Source organism: Scophthalmus maximus, chromosome 15 (genome assembly GCF_022379125.1).
Source record: "Scophthalmus maximus strain ysfricsl-2021 chromosome 15, ASM2237912v1, whole genome shotgun sequence".
Lineage (NCBI taxonomy): Eukaryota > Metazoa > Chordata > Actinopteri > Pleuronectiformes > Scophthalmidae > Scophthalmus > Scophthalmus maximus.
In genome coordinates, this window is record NC_061529.1 from 13,503,408 (window position 1) to 13,522,673 (window position 19,266).

The 19,266-nt window shown below is 44.0% G+C and overlaps 2 protein-coding genes across 3 annotated transcripts; both read left to right on the forward strand.

Annotated features, from left to right (window-relative positions):
* Window positions 1-1,395: 1,395 nt before the first annotated feature.
* LOC118286164 (cytochrome P450 1B1) lies at window positions 1,396-8,081 on the forward strand. Of its 2 annotated transcripts, none has more exons than XM_035610377.2 (2): window positions 1,396-1,445; window positions 5,691-8,081. In XM_035610377.2, exons 1-2 carry the CDS (start codon window positions 1,424-1,426, stop codon window positions 7,241-7,243), a joined length of 1,575 nt encoding a protein of 524 aa, XP_035466270.1. In that variant the 5' UTR covers window positions 1,396-1,423; the 3' UTR covers window positions 7,244-8,081. The 2 variants fall into 2 exon arrangements, with proteins under 2 accessions (XP_035466270.1, XP_035466268.1); XM_035610375.2 differs by lacking the exon at window positions 1,396-1,445 and adding an exon at window positions 5,387-5,478 and having other exon boundaries at window positions 5,636-8,081.
* Window positions 1,424-4,229, forward strand: LOC118286165 (cytochrome P450 1B1). Its single transcript, XM_035610378.2, has one exon. The coding sequence runs from the start codon at window positions 1,424-1,426 to the stop codon at window positions 3,002-3,004; it is 1,581 nt and encodes a 526-aa protein (XP_035466271.2). The 3' UTR covers window positions 3,005-4,229.
* Window positions 8,082-19,266: the final 11,185 nt, after the last annotated feature.

The following is a 19,266-nucleotide window of genomic DNA, read 5'->3' on the forward strand; positions in this document are numbered from 1 at the left end:
CCGTGTATCAATTTGTCATGGCTCGTCCTGAGTTACAGGGGTAAGTTTGCTGTGTGAGATTCCAGTCAAAGTACAGTGCCACTCTGAGGGGCTGAAAGGTGGGAGAACGAGTCGGATTTGAAGAAAGAAAGAAAGAAGTCATATTTCTAATGGGATCATTGAGTCTTAATGTGGTGTGATATTTTTGATACTGCTAATATGCCCCTGGTGTGATTTCATATTTTTGTAGAATAAGCTTAAAGTTTGCATAGATGTGACATTTTTAATAGAGTAGGCGCATTTCTTCTCTCTCCTCTGTGTTCATTCAGAAAGTTTCAAATAAGTGAGGAGATTCTTGTTTTCATGATCAAGTTGTGAATGAATCAAAGATGTGTAAGGCGACTGCAGGCTCGTTGGCACGTCTCTGCATTTTGGCACTTACTTCTGACAAACTCTCAAATCGATTCATTGCTCAGGTTAACCGGCCTGGTCAACAGGATCAGAGGGAAAACGCACCAAACTGACAAAGTTATAGTTTCGCCATTGAAGTGCCGTCACTGCACCGATTACATCTGGATCCTCACAGACGGTGCGTTTAACCAGCAAACTGCGCAAACAGAGTTTGAAGTGAATCACAATATATTCTAATTGACTAAATCGATCTATAAACAACGACATGGTCCCTTAACTGAAAATAAAGTTACGCACAATTCCAATGCAAGGACACGAACTCGGTCTGGAGTTGGACAAACCGTGCGCAAAGACTAGTCTCTCTGCGGCCAAACACGCGCCCGCTGAGTCCTCCGCAGCCCGGAGATCGAGCAGGTCTCAAAGACGCACTCTGAAACACGCGCAAACTCTTGCCAGTCCTCCTCAATCAGTCAGATGAATTGGCTCGACACGTTTTGCCACTGAATCGGTCACCAGTTGCTGAGCGCGGCAGCCGTTCGCGCTGCACGCCCCCGGTGCCCCCCCCGACGCGCGCAAAGCGCGCGCCTCAAAGAGCGACCGGCAGCAGAGAGATAATGCGGTGGGGTCCGCAGGGCTACCACAATGGGAGGAGTATGGAAGTTATCCCGAGCCCTGCCCACCGACTGCAAAACATATAAGACGCTGGAGTGAAGCAAAGCGCAGACTCCTAAGCCTTGAATCTTGATGATAAGACTCAAAACAAAAACAAAACTTTACCCATCCCCACGTCATTTATCAGAAATTGTAGTTTTCTTTTAAATCATGCTCTCAGCTCAATTTGACCGACATATCTGAAAGATTTTCTCCTCACCTCATATGGATGTACAAGAGCTTTATTAGTTTTCTGTGTGTTTTTTCAACCCTTCCAAACCTACAACCACTTAACAGACTTTGTTGAAAAGTGAAGAATTTTTTGTCTTTTTTGGGGGGGGTGGGGTGGGGGGGATCGTGCAGAAGAAAAAAAACTGTCTCAATGGCACTGGACTCTGAGTTTGGTGTGAAGGGCAGCAGCAGCATCATCAGGGAATGGAGTGGACAGGTCCAGCCCGCTCTGGTCGCCTCCTTTGTTTTCCTCTTCTTTCTGGAAGCCGGTCTGTGGGTCAGGAACCTCAGGCTCAAGAGAAGACTGCCGGGACCCTTCGCCTGGCCCGTGGTGGGCAACGCCATGCAGCTGGGCCAGATGCCTCACATCACCTTCGCCAGGCTGGCCAAGAAATACGGCAACGTGTACCAGATACGACTGGGCTGCAGTGACATCGTGGTCCTTAACGGTGACAGGGCGATCCGTCAGGCTCTGGTAGAGCACAGCACAGCGTTCGCAGGCAGACCGAACTTTGTCTCTTTCCAGATGATCTCTGGAGGCAGGAGTATGACATTTACTAATTACAGCAAACAGTGGAAAGCACACAGGAAAATTGCCCAGTCAAGCCTCAGAGCCTTTTCCTCCGCAAACAGTCAGACCAAAAAAGCCTTTGAACAACACATTACAGTTGAGGCCATGGAACTGGTACAGCTGTTTTTGCGGCACAGCACTGATGGACGGTATTTTGACCCTGCTCACGGATTTACAGTAGCCGCAGCTAATATCATGTGCGCCCTCTGCTTCGGGAAGCGATACGGACACGACGACCTGGAGTTCAGGAACCTGTTGAAAAAAGTTAACAAGTTTGGAGAGACAGTCGGGGCAGGGAGCCTGGTGGATGTCATGCCCTGGCTTCAGTCCTTCCCCAACCCAGTCCGCAGTGTCTATGAAAACTTCAAAAACCTCAACGAGGAGTTCTTCGCCTTCGTGAAAGATAAAGTGGCGCAGCACAGGGAGTCCTTCAGCCCCGATGTGACCCGGGACATGAGCGATGCCATCATCAACGTGATCGAGCACGGGAAAGACAGCGGGCTGACCAAAGACTTTGTCGAGGCAACAGTGACAGATCTAATCGGAGCAGGTCAAGACACAACGTCAACTTTCATGCAGTGGATACTACTGCTCCTGGTCAAATACCCAGACATGCAAACCAAACTCCACGAGCTCATAGACAAAGTGGTGGGCCCGGACAGACTGCCAACAGTGGAGGACAGGAGCAGCCTGGCATACCTGGACGCCTTCATCTATGAGACCATGCGCTTCACCAGCTTCGTCCCCGTCACCATCCCGCACTCCACAACCTCAGACGTGACTGTCGATGGTCTCCACATCCCTAAGGACACGGTGGTCTTCATCAATCAGTGGTCGGTCAACCACGATACTCTGAAGTGGAAGGACCCTGACATTTTTGACCCCACGCGCTTCCTTGATGAAAACGGGTCCCTCGATAAAGACGTAACCAACAGAGTGATGATTTTTTCAACGGGTAAAAGACGCTGCATTGGCAACCAGATCGCCAAGGTGCAGGTGTTTTTATTCACAGCAGTGCTGCTGCACCAGTGCAGCTTTGAGAGCAACCCCTCTCAGCCCCTCACCCTTGACTGCTCCTACGGGCTGACGCTGAAGCCCCTCCGATTCTGTGTCAGCGCCAAGCTCAGGGGAAAGCTGCTTGGCTTAGTTTCCCCAGCATGAACAGCATGTCCCAATACTGTGACTCAAGGCCAGCAAACACTTTTTCCACCAACGACATTTATAGCAACAGTGAGTAAGGGCATACCTGCACTAAATCCTATTGTAAGATTCACATATTTAATAATGATATTTAATGGATTTCTTAACAAAGCCTGTGTTTATTTCATTGTTGGTGCAGAATATGATTTATAAGACGTATCATTCGCTGCACGTAGAATTCAAGCTTGTGGACTGTTGGGATCAGTGCAAAAGTATTAAACTTCTGCTCCCCAAAGTATTCTATACTTGATCAGATCTTGTACGTAATTGTTTAATTCTGAATTTTGTGCTTGTCTTACATCCACTATTGTGCGTGCACATGCATGGCGTGTGCACGCACTATTGTGCGTGCACATGCATGGCGTGTGCTGGAATTAGATACACCCCTTAAATGTCATGTTTAAACTAATATAACTATGTGAAGTGCTCATGAATGTTACAGAGCCAACAGATGGCTCATTGTTCTCAATTGTAATTTGTAAGAATATATTTAACCATTGCCACGTAACTCAGTTACAAAGTATTTTTTTCTATAATTTCATATTTCAGGTGTGATAATAAAATGTAATGAAGTTTAATGTATCTCACTATCTACTGTACGTCAAGCATATGAACACATTAAAGAAAGAGTGCTGATCGGGGTGGGGTGGGGGCGGGGGGGGAGTTGGGGTGGAATGTTTGTGAAGGAAGAAGTCTTTCATCAAGAAGCATCCATCACAGTGGTAAGGGTGAAGAAGAGAAAATGCTGTGGACCACGGACACTTCACAGACTTGTATTGTATGTATTCAGGGTTTGCTTCTACTGTACAAGCGCTGCAGCTGCCCCCGTGCCAAACCCATAGTCTCACCCGTTCAGACGATACACATGTGCAGTGAAAAAGAAAAGAAAAGAAAAATCAGCCATGAGGCATTCTCAAAAACATGTTTGTTTACAAAGCAACTATTTCAAAGCTACACGGATGTCGCCACACCCTCTTCGAGCGTCTGCGTTCAGGAACTGCTGTCATAATGACCAAGGGGGCGGGTTTCTCTGGCCGCGTCGAGGCAACTCAAGTTGAGTTAAACTCAGTAGGCCGTGAATGTTTAGGCATTCATCACGGAGGGTATTTTGTTATCAGTGTGTCGGCTTTGTATGACGGAAAAATAAGCTATATCTGACATGAATAAAGTGAATTGTCAACGGTCAGTGTGTCCAGTTTGATTGTTCATTGTACTTAAAGAAAAAGGTTTGGGGGGGGAAATCGGACTGTTCCTTTAAACCTGCTAAGCTATGTACAGAACACATCTCAGGCCACAATATGAAAGTACTTTCTCAGTCTTCAAGCATTTTTGAGCCACTTATGTCACAACAATGTGACATTAGGACCCACCAATGTTTACACGTCTGTCATTATTCATTGTTCCAAAAATAGAAAAACCTCTGGAATACTTGACTTAGCCAATTATCACTAAAACCAAAACTGATGCTTTTTCAAGTTCTTCCTTTTGTTGCACAAGCACCCACATACACACATTTTACTGCCAGGCTCCTCTGTTCTGAATCCTGTTCAGAACTATGTTGATGCGGCCGCATCGCCGACAGCTACATTATCCCAGTGACCATTTTTTTAAAGGGCTATTATGCAAACAATAATGTTGTAAATATATTTTTATGGAGCATGATAGGCCATGCTGATTGTATCTGTTCAGTGTTTGGATCTTGAAACCCCCAGCTTTCATGGTGATATCCCAGAGCCCCTTTTCCTGGTATGGTTATAATTAACAGCTTGGCTGTAAATAACAGAAACCAAATCAAGTTTTAATGGTCACGGAAAGTCCAAACAGCAAAACTGTTTAAACCCAGAGGAAAAAAACTATCAACTCCAGCTCATTGTCCATTATTTACACTATATGCTAGCACTTTAAGAATTCCATCCGTTCCATCACATTGCTAAAGTTTATAATTTTTCAACGTTAACAAACGTATTATTACTTTTTAAATAATTATTATTATTATCATCACTATTAATATTATTATTATGTGACAAACATTTTTCAGGCCACACATGATATGTTGAGTTGTTAATCTTTAAAAAGTGTCTTGATAATCCCTGTTGTAGTCTTTGGCAACAAAGCGACAAATTTGTATTTTTTGGCAACAACGCCTATTAAGAAGCTGCTGTCCTTTCTCATCCGACATGGGACATAACTGGAAGGAGGCCTGGGAAGGAACAGGACTAAGGTCTGCAGGCTGTGGTCAAAATGGGAGGGGAGAGATAATAAAAAACCTGAGTCGCTGACCCCTCCCACCATAGAGATACATATAAGCGAAGTGTTAAGGCTTGGATCTGCATTCTTCTGAGGTGGTCATCTGAAGACGTGCTGCACCACTGCTCACCGCTCGAGCTGCTCGGGCCACTCTCACTGGCCTCTGTGGAGGAGGAGTGAAACAGCATGTGAGCGCTGCCTGGAGCCCCTTTTAGATGATATGGCTCTTTTATCTGATTCTGATATAACAAAGAAATTGTATTTTAAATACATTTAAACCTGTTTAAAGAGAAACAACTTGAAATTGTTTCCCATTTTTTTTGTGAACATTTTTACTGGAAGCAGTGGATGATAGACAAACTACAGGACAACACAATGGCTCAAGTGGACTCTGAGTTTGGTGTGAAGGGCGGCAGCAGCATCATCAGGGAATGGAGTGGACAGGTCCAGCCCGCTCTGGTCGCCTCCTTTGTTTTCCTCTTCTTTCTGGAAGCCGGTCTGTGGGTCAGGAACCTCAGGCTCAAAAGAAGACTGCCGGGACCCTTCGCCTGGCCCCTGGTGGGCAACGCCATGCAGCTGGGCCAGATGCCTCACATCACCTTCACCAGGCTGGCCAAGAAATATGGCAACGTGTACCAGATACGACTGGGCTGCAGTGACGTCGTAGTCCTCAATGGAGACAGGGCGATCCGTCAGGCTCTGATACAGCACAGCACAGAGTTCGCAGGCAGACCGAACTTCATCTCTTTTCAGAGTGTCTCGGGGGGCAAAAGTATGACTTTCACCAATTACAGCAAACAGTGGAAGATGCACAGGAAAATTGCCCAATCAACAATCAGAGCGTTCTCATCCGCCAACAGCCGGACCAAAAAAGCCTTTGAGCAGCAAATTGTGGCTGAGGCCACAGAGCTAGTTGAGAGTTTCCTTAGACTCAGTGCTCAGGGCCAGTATTTCAACCCTGCTCATGAGCTGACAGTGGCTGCAGCTAATGTGATTTGTGCCTTGTGCTTCGGAAAACGTTATGGACATGATGATATCGAGTTTAGAGCCTTGTTAGAGAGGGTAGATCAGTTTGGACAGACGGTAGGGGCTGGCAGCTTGGTAGATGTGATGCCATGGCTTCAGTCTTTCCCCAATCCAGTCCGCCGTGTCTTTACAAACTTCAAAGAGCTGAACCAAGAGTTCTTCATGTTTGTCCAGAACAAAGTAAAGGAGCACAGAGAGACATTTGATCCAGAGGTGACGAGGGATATGAGCGATGCATTCATTGGCGTCATTGACAAAGCTGACAATGACAACGGACTCACCACAGGCCACACAGAGGGGACGGTGTCTGATCTGATTGGAGCAGGTCTGGATACCGTCTCAACGGCTCTTCACTGGATCATCCTTCTTCTGGCTAAACACCCTGAAATACAAACCAAGCTCCACGAGCATATTGACAAAGTGGTCGGCTCAGACAGACTGCCATCGATTGAGGACAGAGGCAGCCTGGCATACGTGGACGCCTTCATCTACGAAACAATGCGCTTCACCAGCTTCGTCCCGGTCACCATCCCCCACTCCACAACCTCAGACACCACCGTTGATGGTCTCCACATCCCTAAAGACACAGTGGTCTTCATCAATCAGTGGTCCGTCAATCATGACCCCCTGAAGTGGAAGGATCCACATGTGTTTGACCCCACGCGCTTCCTGGATGAGAACGGTTCCCTGGACAAGGATCTCACGAACAATGTGATGATCTTCTCAGCAGGGAAGAGGAGATGCATCGGGGACCAGATCGCCAAAGTCGAGATATTTTTGTTCTTTGCAATTCTGCTCCACCAATGTAGCTTCAAGAAATGCCCCAATCAGGACCTGTCTTTAAATTGCACATATGGTTTAACACTGAAGCCTTTAGATTACAAGATCACTGCCAAACTCAGGGGAGAACTGCTCACAGGCCAATAAAAGCTTGCCTGTGGCTTCTCCGGTGTATGCGATATAAGGTATGTCTCAAAATAAATATTTATGCCATGTATGACAGCGGATTTTTTTAATGTAATGGGCCTTCAATTAACCCCCACCAAAAAAATTCAGATGATAAGCCTTCGGACTTCTGCTGATGTTTCAAATTGTGCAAAGACTATACTGTTATTTCACGGGGTTACAAAACACCAGTGTATTAAAACTACACATCCAGATAATGACATTGGGGAACATGCAAGTCATTTCTGAACTCAAAGGCAACTCTGAAAGAAAAGCTGTGACTGTAAGTGACTGAGAAACCTATATATATATATGCACTGCATGATGTAAGAGACGTACAAAAATGTAATTAAAGCTTTGGTGTGGTTGCCCAAAACCACAATTTATAATAAACCCTATGTATTCTTATTTATATCAGGGTATTTTGGGGTGTGTCTCCCAAATTGCAATATAACCCAGTGGTGATGAACACATTTCTCTTTCAATGCTTGCTCCGCTGGTGGGGAGAAACCACGGAGCAGCTGTGTCGTTTCCGCTGAACAATTATCCACCCAGACACTCATTTCTCTGCATATGTACTGAACTTCATTCTGTCATCTACATTCATGTACTCCTGAATCATGCATAATACTGTTATTATAACTTGTGTCACATGTAACATGTCTGAAAGACACTAATTTAATTGCCTTGTGTAAGTAATAAGCTGTGTAGTTATAAAAGCTAAAAAAATTCAATGTTTTCATAATTTCCCTGTGTGATACGGTCTGTACTTTACAGTGCGACTAAAACCTTGAATGTAAAATAAACCTTTTGTACTGATTCATAACCTGAATCTGTGGGAGGTATCCGCCAAAGTGTTGAGAATCACATTGGCTGGAGAGGTCAAAGAGATAATAATAGATTATGATGTCTGGTCTCTGTGTTGTTGTAAAAGATTAATATATTACAGGCCCTGCATGCTCTGGTTCCCCACGCCTTACAAGCAGGCTGTGACTCGGTGCATCAGTACAGGCAACAGTAAGCAGCCGCGAGCTTTACTCATCAATATTTAACATGGGCCGCGCTGTACTTTTGACTGCTGTGTCATTTTTTTCCTGAACGAACACATTCAGATTTGCACGATCACTGAGCAGCCCTGCATCTCTTAAACTGACGTCATGTCTAATAAAAGGTGTGGATTTCAAAAGGCTAGAAACACAAAACATTACAGGTTTAAGGAGTCGGCAAAACTATGTTAACACTTTTTGAAGAAACACTTTAACTATGGGGTGACTAACAAAACACTGATATGGAGGGGGCGGGGGTCACATCAGGTTGTATTTGTCAGCTCACTTATACTATACGTGTGTATCACATCCCTCGAGTGGTTTCATATTTTAACCGCTGTTACTATTTTTAGTGCCGTTTGGGCATATGTGGTTATGATACAACACGCAATGAGAGCAATGGTGATTTGGCCTTGTTGGATCTCATTTGGCAGCGGTGGAAAGTAAATAGCATTTAGAAGTTAGAACTGTGTACAATTTTGTACTAATTATTGTTCAGATTAATATCTGTGGGCTCTATAAAGATAAACAGTGAACCTCATTAAATACAGTGGATTGCTAAAAGATCACATCGTCGCGTCCAAAACTTCTTGGCTCTTGTCCCATTACAAGAAAGCTGCATCTGGTTGGGTCCGTCGACGCATGTCAGTTCCACCAATGAACGCTTAAGTGTTTGAGGAAGTTGAAATACACAATGTAATTATCTTGTCTTCTTCTTTCCTACACCGATACTCATCTCATGATGTGACCACTATGTTGGGAACCACTGGACTAAGCAGCCTAATAATATATAAAGCAGTTAAATCTACAACAGCGGTAAAATCCTTATGTACTAACTCATCAATACAAGTGCAATCAAAAGTAGTAGTAGCAGCAGAAAAAAGGCCCATTTGACTGATATATTACTACATATTACAAATATTCCAAATATCACTTACGTACTTGCTTAAGTCTAAATGAAGATCTTTTTACTTACTGTATAATCAAATATTTTTACACTGCTGTCATGGCACATTTTACTTCAGTTAAAGATGTGAGTACTTCTTCCAACTCTGGTAAGCTTTACTGAACTTCTCCAGACGGGTATGTGAGAACGCAAATGTTGCTCAAGACTTGTTTCGATATGTTTCCTGCCAGTAAACATGTCCGGATAATGTCAGAGTGAACTCATGTGAGAATACAGCAGGAAAATCTCTGCAGAATTTTCAGCGAGAGAATGGGCGTTTTGATGTCTGTAATCAATAACGCTGCTTTCCGCCATGGAATCATCATCGTCATGTCCTGGCTCCTGCTGCTCTACCCAGAAGGTACCGGAGATGTTGCTGTTGTGAACACGTCTGACTCAGACAATCTCCTCCTGCGTTCATCATAGGTGAAAGGCAAAACTCTGGAAAGTATCCAGACCCAAACAGCTGTAGTTGTATCAAAGCTCACAAACAAAAGTGATGATTACCAGTCATCTGTCATGGCCATCAAATGTTCTGCACCGGAGTTCAACCTGACATGTCTTTCTTCCCCCTGTATGTCACATCACAGGATTTGCAGTGACAATCATATGAGATTTGCATCTATTCAACTAAGCGCAGTCAACAACCCTCCAAAAATTCTTCCTCCCTCTCGACTTTCTCTATTTTGGGAAAAACTGTACATTGCTCAACATTTAACTGCTGATGGGCAATAAATGTTAGCTCATCACTTTCATCCCTGTCTTATTCATGTTCTCTTTCCTGTCCCAAGTTGAGTTTCCTCAGTTAAGTGGTCCCGAGTCTACCTTGCGCACTTGCAGGAGCAAAAGCGTGGATGGACAGTGAAGCCTGTTTTCACCGGGGTTAACATAGAGCAGGCTGAAGACATTCTGTACTATTACAGACTCTCTCTCCCCCTCTCTCTCTTTGCTCTGACACCACAAGGGCCCTAGGGGGAGGAATGGGCCACCTGAACGCCCACCGTTTCCATCACTGCTTCCCAAAACATCCATGAAATGTGTCCAGCTGAAAGACTTCCTTTCACCCTGAGTCACCGGCTTACATTCCCCCGCAGCCCTCGACCTGCTGAATTTGACTCCTTAAAGAAAAAAAACAGTTAAGTGCACGGGCTGACACTTACTCGGCATCGGAGGTTATTCACGTTCGGCATGTGCACAGAGCCAGAGAGTGGCCCCCCCACAATGTTCTCACCGCTACCACCAGATCAATCCCCCGCACCGCAATTGGGAAAAACCAAAAAACTCTCTCACATGCAAACTGCAGTCACTGTTTGGTAGGCAACACACAATGAGGAAGATTTACGAATAAGCAGACAAATATAATTCTCTTCCCCCTGTCCGCTGCAATCATCTGCTGAAACACAGCGGAACATTGTGTCGGAGCACAGGCTGGGAACAGACCCGTGTACTTCTTCAGCCTGTCTCTCCTATAACGCCGCCCTCAAGACCAATACGCTGACCACAGCTATACTCCAAATCCAAAATGTTGCAGACAAATAATATGACTGTAATTTTGCACACTCGTCAGTCTTACCACAGTAGAACATTAATCATTCTATTGCAAACAACAACATAAAAGGAACCCAGAAAGCTTTTTTTTTTACTTTGAATAACAAGAACAAATAAGCCTTTGGGGGAAAAAGAAGCTCACGCAAAATAACTATGAATCAACTTTTTCCCACCGGACAAAGGTGACATTTACAAGGAGTCAAATGACCGTTACTGCCCATAGGTCAACAAATAGTCACCTCTCTCATTGCAGTAGCATATTTACACAAGACTTCTTTTTTCTCAAGAAAATTTGCTCCAATTTATTGAAGCATACTGCGTGTGGTAATTTGACTCCAAAGAGGAAATGAGAGCCGACAGTCTAATAAACCTGATCTGTCCCCGAACCAATGCTCTGTGTAATAAACGACTGACGCCCTGCAAAAAAAACTGAATCTGTCCCAAAAACAAACAAAAATTGGAAAGACCTATGATGTGCATTGTGCATGTAATATATTCCAGAGTTTGTTTGATGTTCCATTTGTTAGCTCGAGAAAATGTTTCCTCTCTTTTGAACCCTCCTGTGGAATTATGTCATGGACGTAAACACTGAACAGGACTCGCAATAATGTTCCACTTGACATTATAATCAAGCCGTGCCACCTTAAAGTTCGGCATCCTGCGAAAGACTCTGCCTTTTAACACATTACTAATACACGGTGGAGTCCAGCAATTAGTGACCTTCGCTTCGTGCTCTGGAATAACAACCGTCATGAAGATATGTGAAGTGACCCTTTTCAATAAACAATGACCCAACTCATCATTACAGGGTGGGACGGCCGGTGCTGGTTGTTTTCATCTGCGCTGGGATTGTGTTTTGGAGCGATGGCAGGAGAGGGACCCTTGGCGTCAAATCACACAATGTTCAGTTCCATTTGCCACAGATCTTTCCATATAACAAACAATCATTTTCAGGAAGTGCAGTAGGAAGCAATCCGTGTTGGTCAGCATGAGAACACAGCTAACATGTGGCATGCGGTTTCGGTCCATGGACGGGAGTTCACGTCTCGGTCGCTCACAGACGCTCATGTTAACCGAGTTTACGCGGTCGATTTTTGTTTGATATGGAAACTGAGCAGCACTGTCTCCTGTGATTTACGTTAAAAGGTCAAGCAGGCTGCCAACGCAGGCAGAGCTCGAATATGATACTTGGTGACGTTTCGTGAAATGAGAATTGCGCGGAGGCGAGGCTGCACCTTCACCGTCACTGAGACATGTTGAGGGGTGAGGTTCATCTGTATTTCTGTTTTTCTACTGAGGTGATATACAAATTTGCACCAATCCCATTCTCCAGTGTCTAAACAGCTGTACTTCCTCAACTTTCCATTAAGAACAAAAAGGACTTTACTCAAGCGATCACTGAACTCCCTCTTCGCCTGCCAAGCCTAGAAAGCAAATTAGATCACCGTAGCATGTCTCTGACAAATGAGTCAGGATTTCATTTATCTCGTGATAAATCAGCTCTGGTGGAGCTTCAAAGAAAGTATCTGGAACTTCCCTGTAGGTCCAGCACCTTCGTAAGGCCATCATTTTTACGCAGTGTCCGAGATACTGCTCTCTGCTCGGATGACAACGAACGACTGGCCCCACTGTTGTGCAACCCAGACTGGAGCCTCTTAAAGAGGATCTAAGAAGTGTCTTTGGGAAGAAGATGTATCTGAGTCATTTCTTTAAAGAGGAGGAAATAAATCAGCTTATTGGTAACATGAGAATGTTGGATGCGCTCAGCAGCTTGACATCCCACGCATGTGTGGGAGGGAGAGGGGATGATAACTAGAAGACTTGCATTCGTAATAGAATATCCCTTTAATTATTCTAAATATAAATATAAAGCAATAAATACCAAATGAATAAACATATTCACAGAGGTTATTACACTATTGTATACATATATCTGTCTGGAAACGTAAAAGAGAGGACATAACTGTTCTTTGATATCCTCAGTGATTTACACTGCTAACTTGTGGACAGAGAGAGAAACAAAGACTCTTTAGTTAAAATCACAGCTCATTATCAAATTATACAGATGAAACCAGAACAACTACATTGTGGACATGTTTTCTTCCTAAGAGTGTCCTTCTTTGACGGGGATCTGCTTTGTAGTTCACATAAATCAACACAAAGACGCGTGGACGGATTTCCTCCAAACATGCTGGGGATATTTACATGGGAGATGTTGAGGGTGATCGGTGGCACAAACTTTTTTCACCGAGTTTATGCTACATCCTGCTTGCCTGCCGAGGTCGGTAAAAACTTTATGGATGTTCGAATGGGACACCGACGCGGGCGGGACTCCTCCTGGTGCTGCTGATGGTCGGTCTTACTGTGACAGATGGTCAATGTGTTTGTGAGAGAGAGCGACGGCGACAGCAGGGCGAAGAGGGCTAAACGCAAATCTGGTGCTGAAATTATTCATATCATTATGAAACTGGCAGGGCAAAATACAGTTTATATATAATGTATATATAGTAGGATATGTACAACTCTCGTGAATGGTATGCATCACCCCCCTCTGATGCTTTTCATTTCTCCTGGATCCTGACAGACAATATGATCTTAACAACTAACCACAAGAAATCTATTTAACTGCCTATGTTACAATATATTGTTTGACCAAAAAGTGTAAGGACATTACAACAATGTATGTGGACAATATTACAGCCATGTGTGAGTGAGGAAGATCTCATTCCGATGCCTCCACTCTTCTGTGGAGGCTTTTCCACAGGATCGTGGAACCTGGTTGAATTTGAACAGGCCCCTATTGAGAGCATCTGGGCACTGGTGTTGTGCAATAAAGCCTGACTGACTTCCAGTTCGTGTTCCAGGCTTCAAGTACAGAACAGTCTTTTTGCAGGACAGTCACACAAAACTCAGTAAGCCACGTATTTATTGACTGGGTTCACAAGGCTGAAAGAGGAACGGGTTTTCACCAAAATGTTGCCACAAAGTTGGAAGCAGGTTTTTGTTTCTAAACCATCATCGTATGCTGTAACATTAAAATGAACTAAGGGGTTTAATTTGAACTACAAAAATTAAGTTAGAAAAGGTTGTCTGTATACTTTTGGCCATATAGTGTAAAATAGACAACAGAGTCTGAGTCTATACAGCCTGCATCTGCGTCTGTGTCTGTGGTCTTAAACAGTGGCCTTGGCATTGTGCAGCCATGGTAATCATTTGAATCCACAATAAATATGTAATATTTCTAATCAATGTTTTGCGAATGAGAGCGTAACATAACCATCACAGACATCAAGGTCAATCAAGATTTGGTCTTTCATATCCACTGTTTCTGAGAGAAAAAAACTGATGAATTAGGTAATGTCCTGGTATTTGTCATAGCTCTCTTCAGTTTTATTGTGTCTGCATACAAAATTCTAGGGTTGATAAACTGAGGTATGAAATGTCTTGGACAAAAAAAAGCAAAGTCACATGCTCCCGTGTCAAAGAGCTGCCCATAATTCAGCTCTCCGCTGCAGCAGAACCCTTCTCCATTCCATCCCTCGCTTTCACGCCATTCCACTTCTTGGCAATGCTCTCCGCCAGACCAAAACAATTCAGCAATAAGTTATTTGCGTTCGCGGGGATTCATTTTCAGTTGTTTTTGCATTCCCCTTTTGTAGTGGGCCCTGATTGCCTGTCAGAGTTTCCCCACTCACTGGGAGAATAACGGTTCGTTGGAGCTGACCACTCTGCTGAAAATGCCTCGCTTTGTTAAGAATTGGAACCGTCTACGCTCGGAGCTCCATGCTTGTTGACAGGGTGCTGTTCAGTACAACAACTTCACATAGTCTACAAGTTGTGCCTATTTTGACGGGATTTATGTTCACAAAATAAAAAGACAATGGAATGTTTCTTTTCAATTTCAGGGGAATATCCTTCGACCTCGTATAGGATTTTTTGGAAACGTTTTAGCTACACAAGCTGGCAGCTGGCACCCTGGTCAATGTCCTGATGACACTTCAACTGGAAATGAAGCATAACACTTTCATCAGGGGGACTAAAAGCGTCCAATGATCTAGTCGACCATCCACAGCCTGTTTCTCAGGGACACACAGGCGTCACTGATATTCAGAAGAAAAAAAATCCAAAGATTCCTAGAAAACAGATGCGTACAGGATGTCAAATGTGTGGGTGTTGGTGTCTTGACTCTGCGAGTTGTCATCTCACCATCAGCTGGTCTGCAGGACAATAATGCTTCAGGAGGGAGAGACTCCACGCCTATTACAGGCATCTGGGAGTGGGGCAGGGGGGCCTCTGAGGACAGAACCAGAGGTCCCGGAAGACGGCTTGAGCTGGAGCGGAGGTGCAGATCATAAAGAATAACACAGCAGGGATGAAGGGTGCTTATGGAAATGCTGGGGCTAAAGCAAGGTTCCGGAGACACCGTTTACTCAGCCTGGCAGTATTAGGGGAGTTGGCCGGTGGTTCGTCGCCTCCTCCAGCGTGAGGTGCAGAGCTCGATCCCACTGAGGGAACAACTGAGAGGACACAGAAGCCGGTCGTGTTCAGGCTATTTATGCAGCAGCACCGTATCCACTCAGAGAGAAATGTAAAATATCAAAGTCAGCTGGCAGTATTTTAGATTTGCAAAGATCGAGGGAGGGGATTTTCTGCATACCAGCACATCACACTTGAATGGATACTCGAAGCAAGCTGTCAGAGTTTGAATCCATGCAATGCAACTGAAGACAAGTCATTCGTATTACAACATTATATCTTTGGTGAGGGATCTCAAAACATTATGTAAGAGAGCGGTGCTTGTGCCAGACACTTAAACAGAGTGCAGGGGAGATATTCAGGTGCATGCCACTGAGCACGCAGCTCTCGTCTTTGTCTGCCATACTTGGAAATAGTTGTTTGAGCTTGCTTACCACAATAACAATCCGAAGCCAAGCCATTAAAAGAGGCTGGGTAATAAAAATGTTTTTTGAAATAGTTATAGCTTTCATGTTTACAATAAAACCTAATCATAAACAGTTTTAAATGACTCGGGTATCGTGCATGGGTCCACAGGTAATTACATAATTCATTTTATGCAGAGAAGTGGGCTAACTCTGTCTGAACCACAGTGGCTGTGGGACCATTCACACGGGGCTGCATCTCAGCTTTCAAATACAATTCAAAGTTCGTGCAAATTATTCACAGTATGTCCAAACTCTTAATCACTAAGATGAAGATAAATTACTTGATTGGGAATAACAATGATGTAAAGGAGGATTAATTATGATTTTTCTTCCCCCCCTCTCATTACTCTGCTGAGTGTGAACTAGAAAATGAATCGTTTGTTTAAAATAAAGTGAGACATCTGGTGACAGTGAGAAACCTAACTCCCAAGTTAATTTAGACAGGAGTCCAAGAGTGGGAACAATTGATCAGAAATTCAACTGTTTTTGCTTCTCTATGCACGATGAACATTGTGGCTGTGCGTATCCCATCCCTGACAACAGGGCCTGACAGGACGTGAGCACAGCGCGTTGGTAGATGGCTCTGTGCGTTTCAAGAAGAAATGTGCTCTCATCCCGTTGCCAATGCAGTTTCACATTTTAGGAGGTGTATAGCTGAAATCACTTGAGTGCCATTCGATGACTCAGAGGAAGAGGGAGCTCTGGTATGAAGGTATGAAGTGACTCACACGGCGGTGCACACACACAGGTGGCATTGGTTTGGTCAGGCCAGTGCCTTTCCCTTGACTAGGAGACACCTGAAGTGAGAGAAGCATCCGCGACCCCCTCAAGTCACCCCTATCATACCACCACCCAACCACCCTAAACCACCACCTTCCACAAACCACGCTACAGTAGGCAGCAGGCACACCAGGGGAGTCAAGAGTCGGGTGTCTGCTCCAATTCCACAAACTGGAATCACATAGCAGAGGAGAACCCATTAAGCAAGTCCTGGACTTTGGCTGACTCCCCAGCAGCATTGGCCCCTCATCATTACCCCCCCACCCCACCCCTCCCAACCCCAACCGCCACCCTTCGCTCTTCCTTTTACTCCTCCCACGAGCACTCCCACCCCCCCAAAAAGGCTCAGCTGCCAGGAACTAAGATGTATGGGCCTCTGCAGAGAACCGCCTCCAAGGTAGCACTTCTCTTCTCTGCCAGCAAAAATAAGACATTCTGCTCTCTCTCTCTCGCCTCCTCTCTGTCTCGGTCTCTCACATCCTCACAATACAAGTCCCTGCACAATCACAGTGGTCAGAGAGCTGCCAGAAGCGGCAGCCAACAGCTACACTCTGTTTTGCCCCCTCTTTCCCCTCTGGTTCTGAGAAAAATCTCCTTTGCCCAAGAAAGTCCATGTAGATAGGGGCCAGCCAGTTTGAGAGGGAATGTGTATTCTCTGAGGTAGGTTGCTATGTACACACTGGAGAACTGGAGAACAGACAAGATTGTGCTTAAAAAAAAAATCTAGCAAATATCTTCAAAATTACAGGTCAAACAAATGCAAATATTGGCATGAGGATACAGATAGAGATGGACACATGCACATGCTCAGATTCGGGAACATGTAATTGAATCATGTTCATGCTGAGCCCAGTGAAATGCTCTACAGTAATCCCTATCCTAACTTTAACATGAATATAATTATAACATCATATCAAACACTTGATCCCTGAGCTGCCCCTTTTCAAAATAATGGTAAGACTTTCTAATTTTTGCAGCTAATCGTTATAGTGTTTTTGTGAACAGTGTTTTTTTTCAACGTTTTCAAACATCACACAGATTGAAAAGGAAAAAAAAACACCACATGAATTTCATTTTACTCCAGAGCAAGTGGAGAAATCCGGATGTCACGCAACCGCATCACTTTTGCCTTTAAATGATCTTAAGAAGCAGCTCCGGCCTATAATTAGTTCAGCATCGTGTCGTTTAATGTCTGAAGGTTTTACAGACTATTACATCCAGTGAGTAAGTTTCTAATAAAAGATCAAAAAGGCACTTATATATATTTGACAACTTCCATGCAACCAGGACAATCTATAAAGCAAATTGGTGTATTGCGGTATTTCACATCTGTCTTCGTACTTATGGTAGGTCACCAATAGTGGGGCAGACTGACTTGAAGTGTGAACGCTCTCTGACGTAATGGATACATCTGTATTTCAGGACCAGTGTGAACATGCCTGTGTCCTCCTGACCGGACCAGCTGAGAAAACACTCCTGGCTGCACACTCCACAACATAAAAACTGAAAAATTTGAATTCCTTCAGTCACATCCCATGGTACTCATTTGGTTTGGCCTGGAACTGACATCACACCTACTCCTCATTTCATAATATACTGCAATGGGAGAGTTTAACGTGCAGTACATCACAGGCTGATTTATGTCAAGTCGTAAAGAGGTAGTAATGATCCTTATGTAGCATCTCGGCTTTTGAGTGAGAAATACAAGGTCGTCAAGAGATTTTTTTTCCCAGGAAAATTGTACTTTATACTGCAATTCAGTCATATCAATTCCATTATGTAAAGTGGATGACATGGGTATATGCACTCTGGTGCTGTAGAGTACAGCCAAGACAGGTTTTTAAAAACTCAACAACGCATGACAGAAGGGATCTATTTGCCCCAAATCAATAATTTATGCTTGCCTGACAAACAACATTTTTGGCAAAGTAAATATTAAGCTGTACTACTCAATATTTTGATATCAACAAACGATCAAATGACAGTAATCTGAAAGGGATCCCTCCTTTAGAAAATAATGATCCATCTCTGTTCCCATTGAGCTCGATGAAGCGTTTTTTAATCTTTAAACTTATTATTTTGGTTTTATGGCCAGCAAATGTACTTGTTGGTTCACATCGACCGTGTTTCCAGTGGGAGCAGGCAACTGTTGGCTTGGCCGTAGGCTAACAGCCCAGTGCCAAACAACGGACGTGGAAATTTAGCAACCAGCTATGGAGCAGTTAGCTGCTGACAACTCGGATATTTCCCTCTGGAGTTGGTAGGAAAAATTAAAACAGTCAATAATGGAGTTTCAAGAATACAAATGCAAATACAGTTGTTCCCATGTCTTCCATGGGAACAATTTGTCTGAACACACCCCACAACCTGCCTCAGTCGTGTCGTGTCGTGGGGTGTGTGTGTGTGTGTGTGTGTGTGTGTTTTTTAAACAAGCAGCTGTTTGCTCCTAATTTAATCATGACAGCATATACTGTAAGGTGATAATACATCGAAAGTTACATTATAAAACAATAATAATGTTAAGCTTCACTCATAGTTGTGTGAAGCATGACTTGGAGACCATTGAATGAGGTCACCCAATGTCACATTTCCCCGGGAATTCTATTTTTCTATTCTATTCATTAGCATATATTAGTTTTGCAGATTTTTGGTCATAAACCAAAGTCTTTTGTGAATATTTCAGATGAACAGTCAAAGATCAGTTTTAATGTGTATTCTCTTCAGACCTTGAATATCAAGGCA

Bases quoted from the DNA above. Each gene is read 5' to 3' on its own strand.
- LOC118286165 (XM_035610378.2), top strand. From the start codon at position 1,424: ATGGCACTGGACTCTGAGTTTGGTGTGAAGGGCAGCAGCAGCATCATC.
- LOC118286164 (XM_035610375.2), top strand. From the start codon at position 5,639: ATGATAGACAAACTACAGGACAACACAATGGCTCAAGTGGACTCTGAG.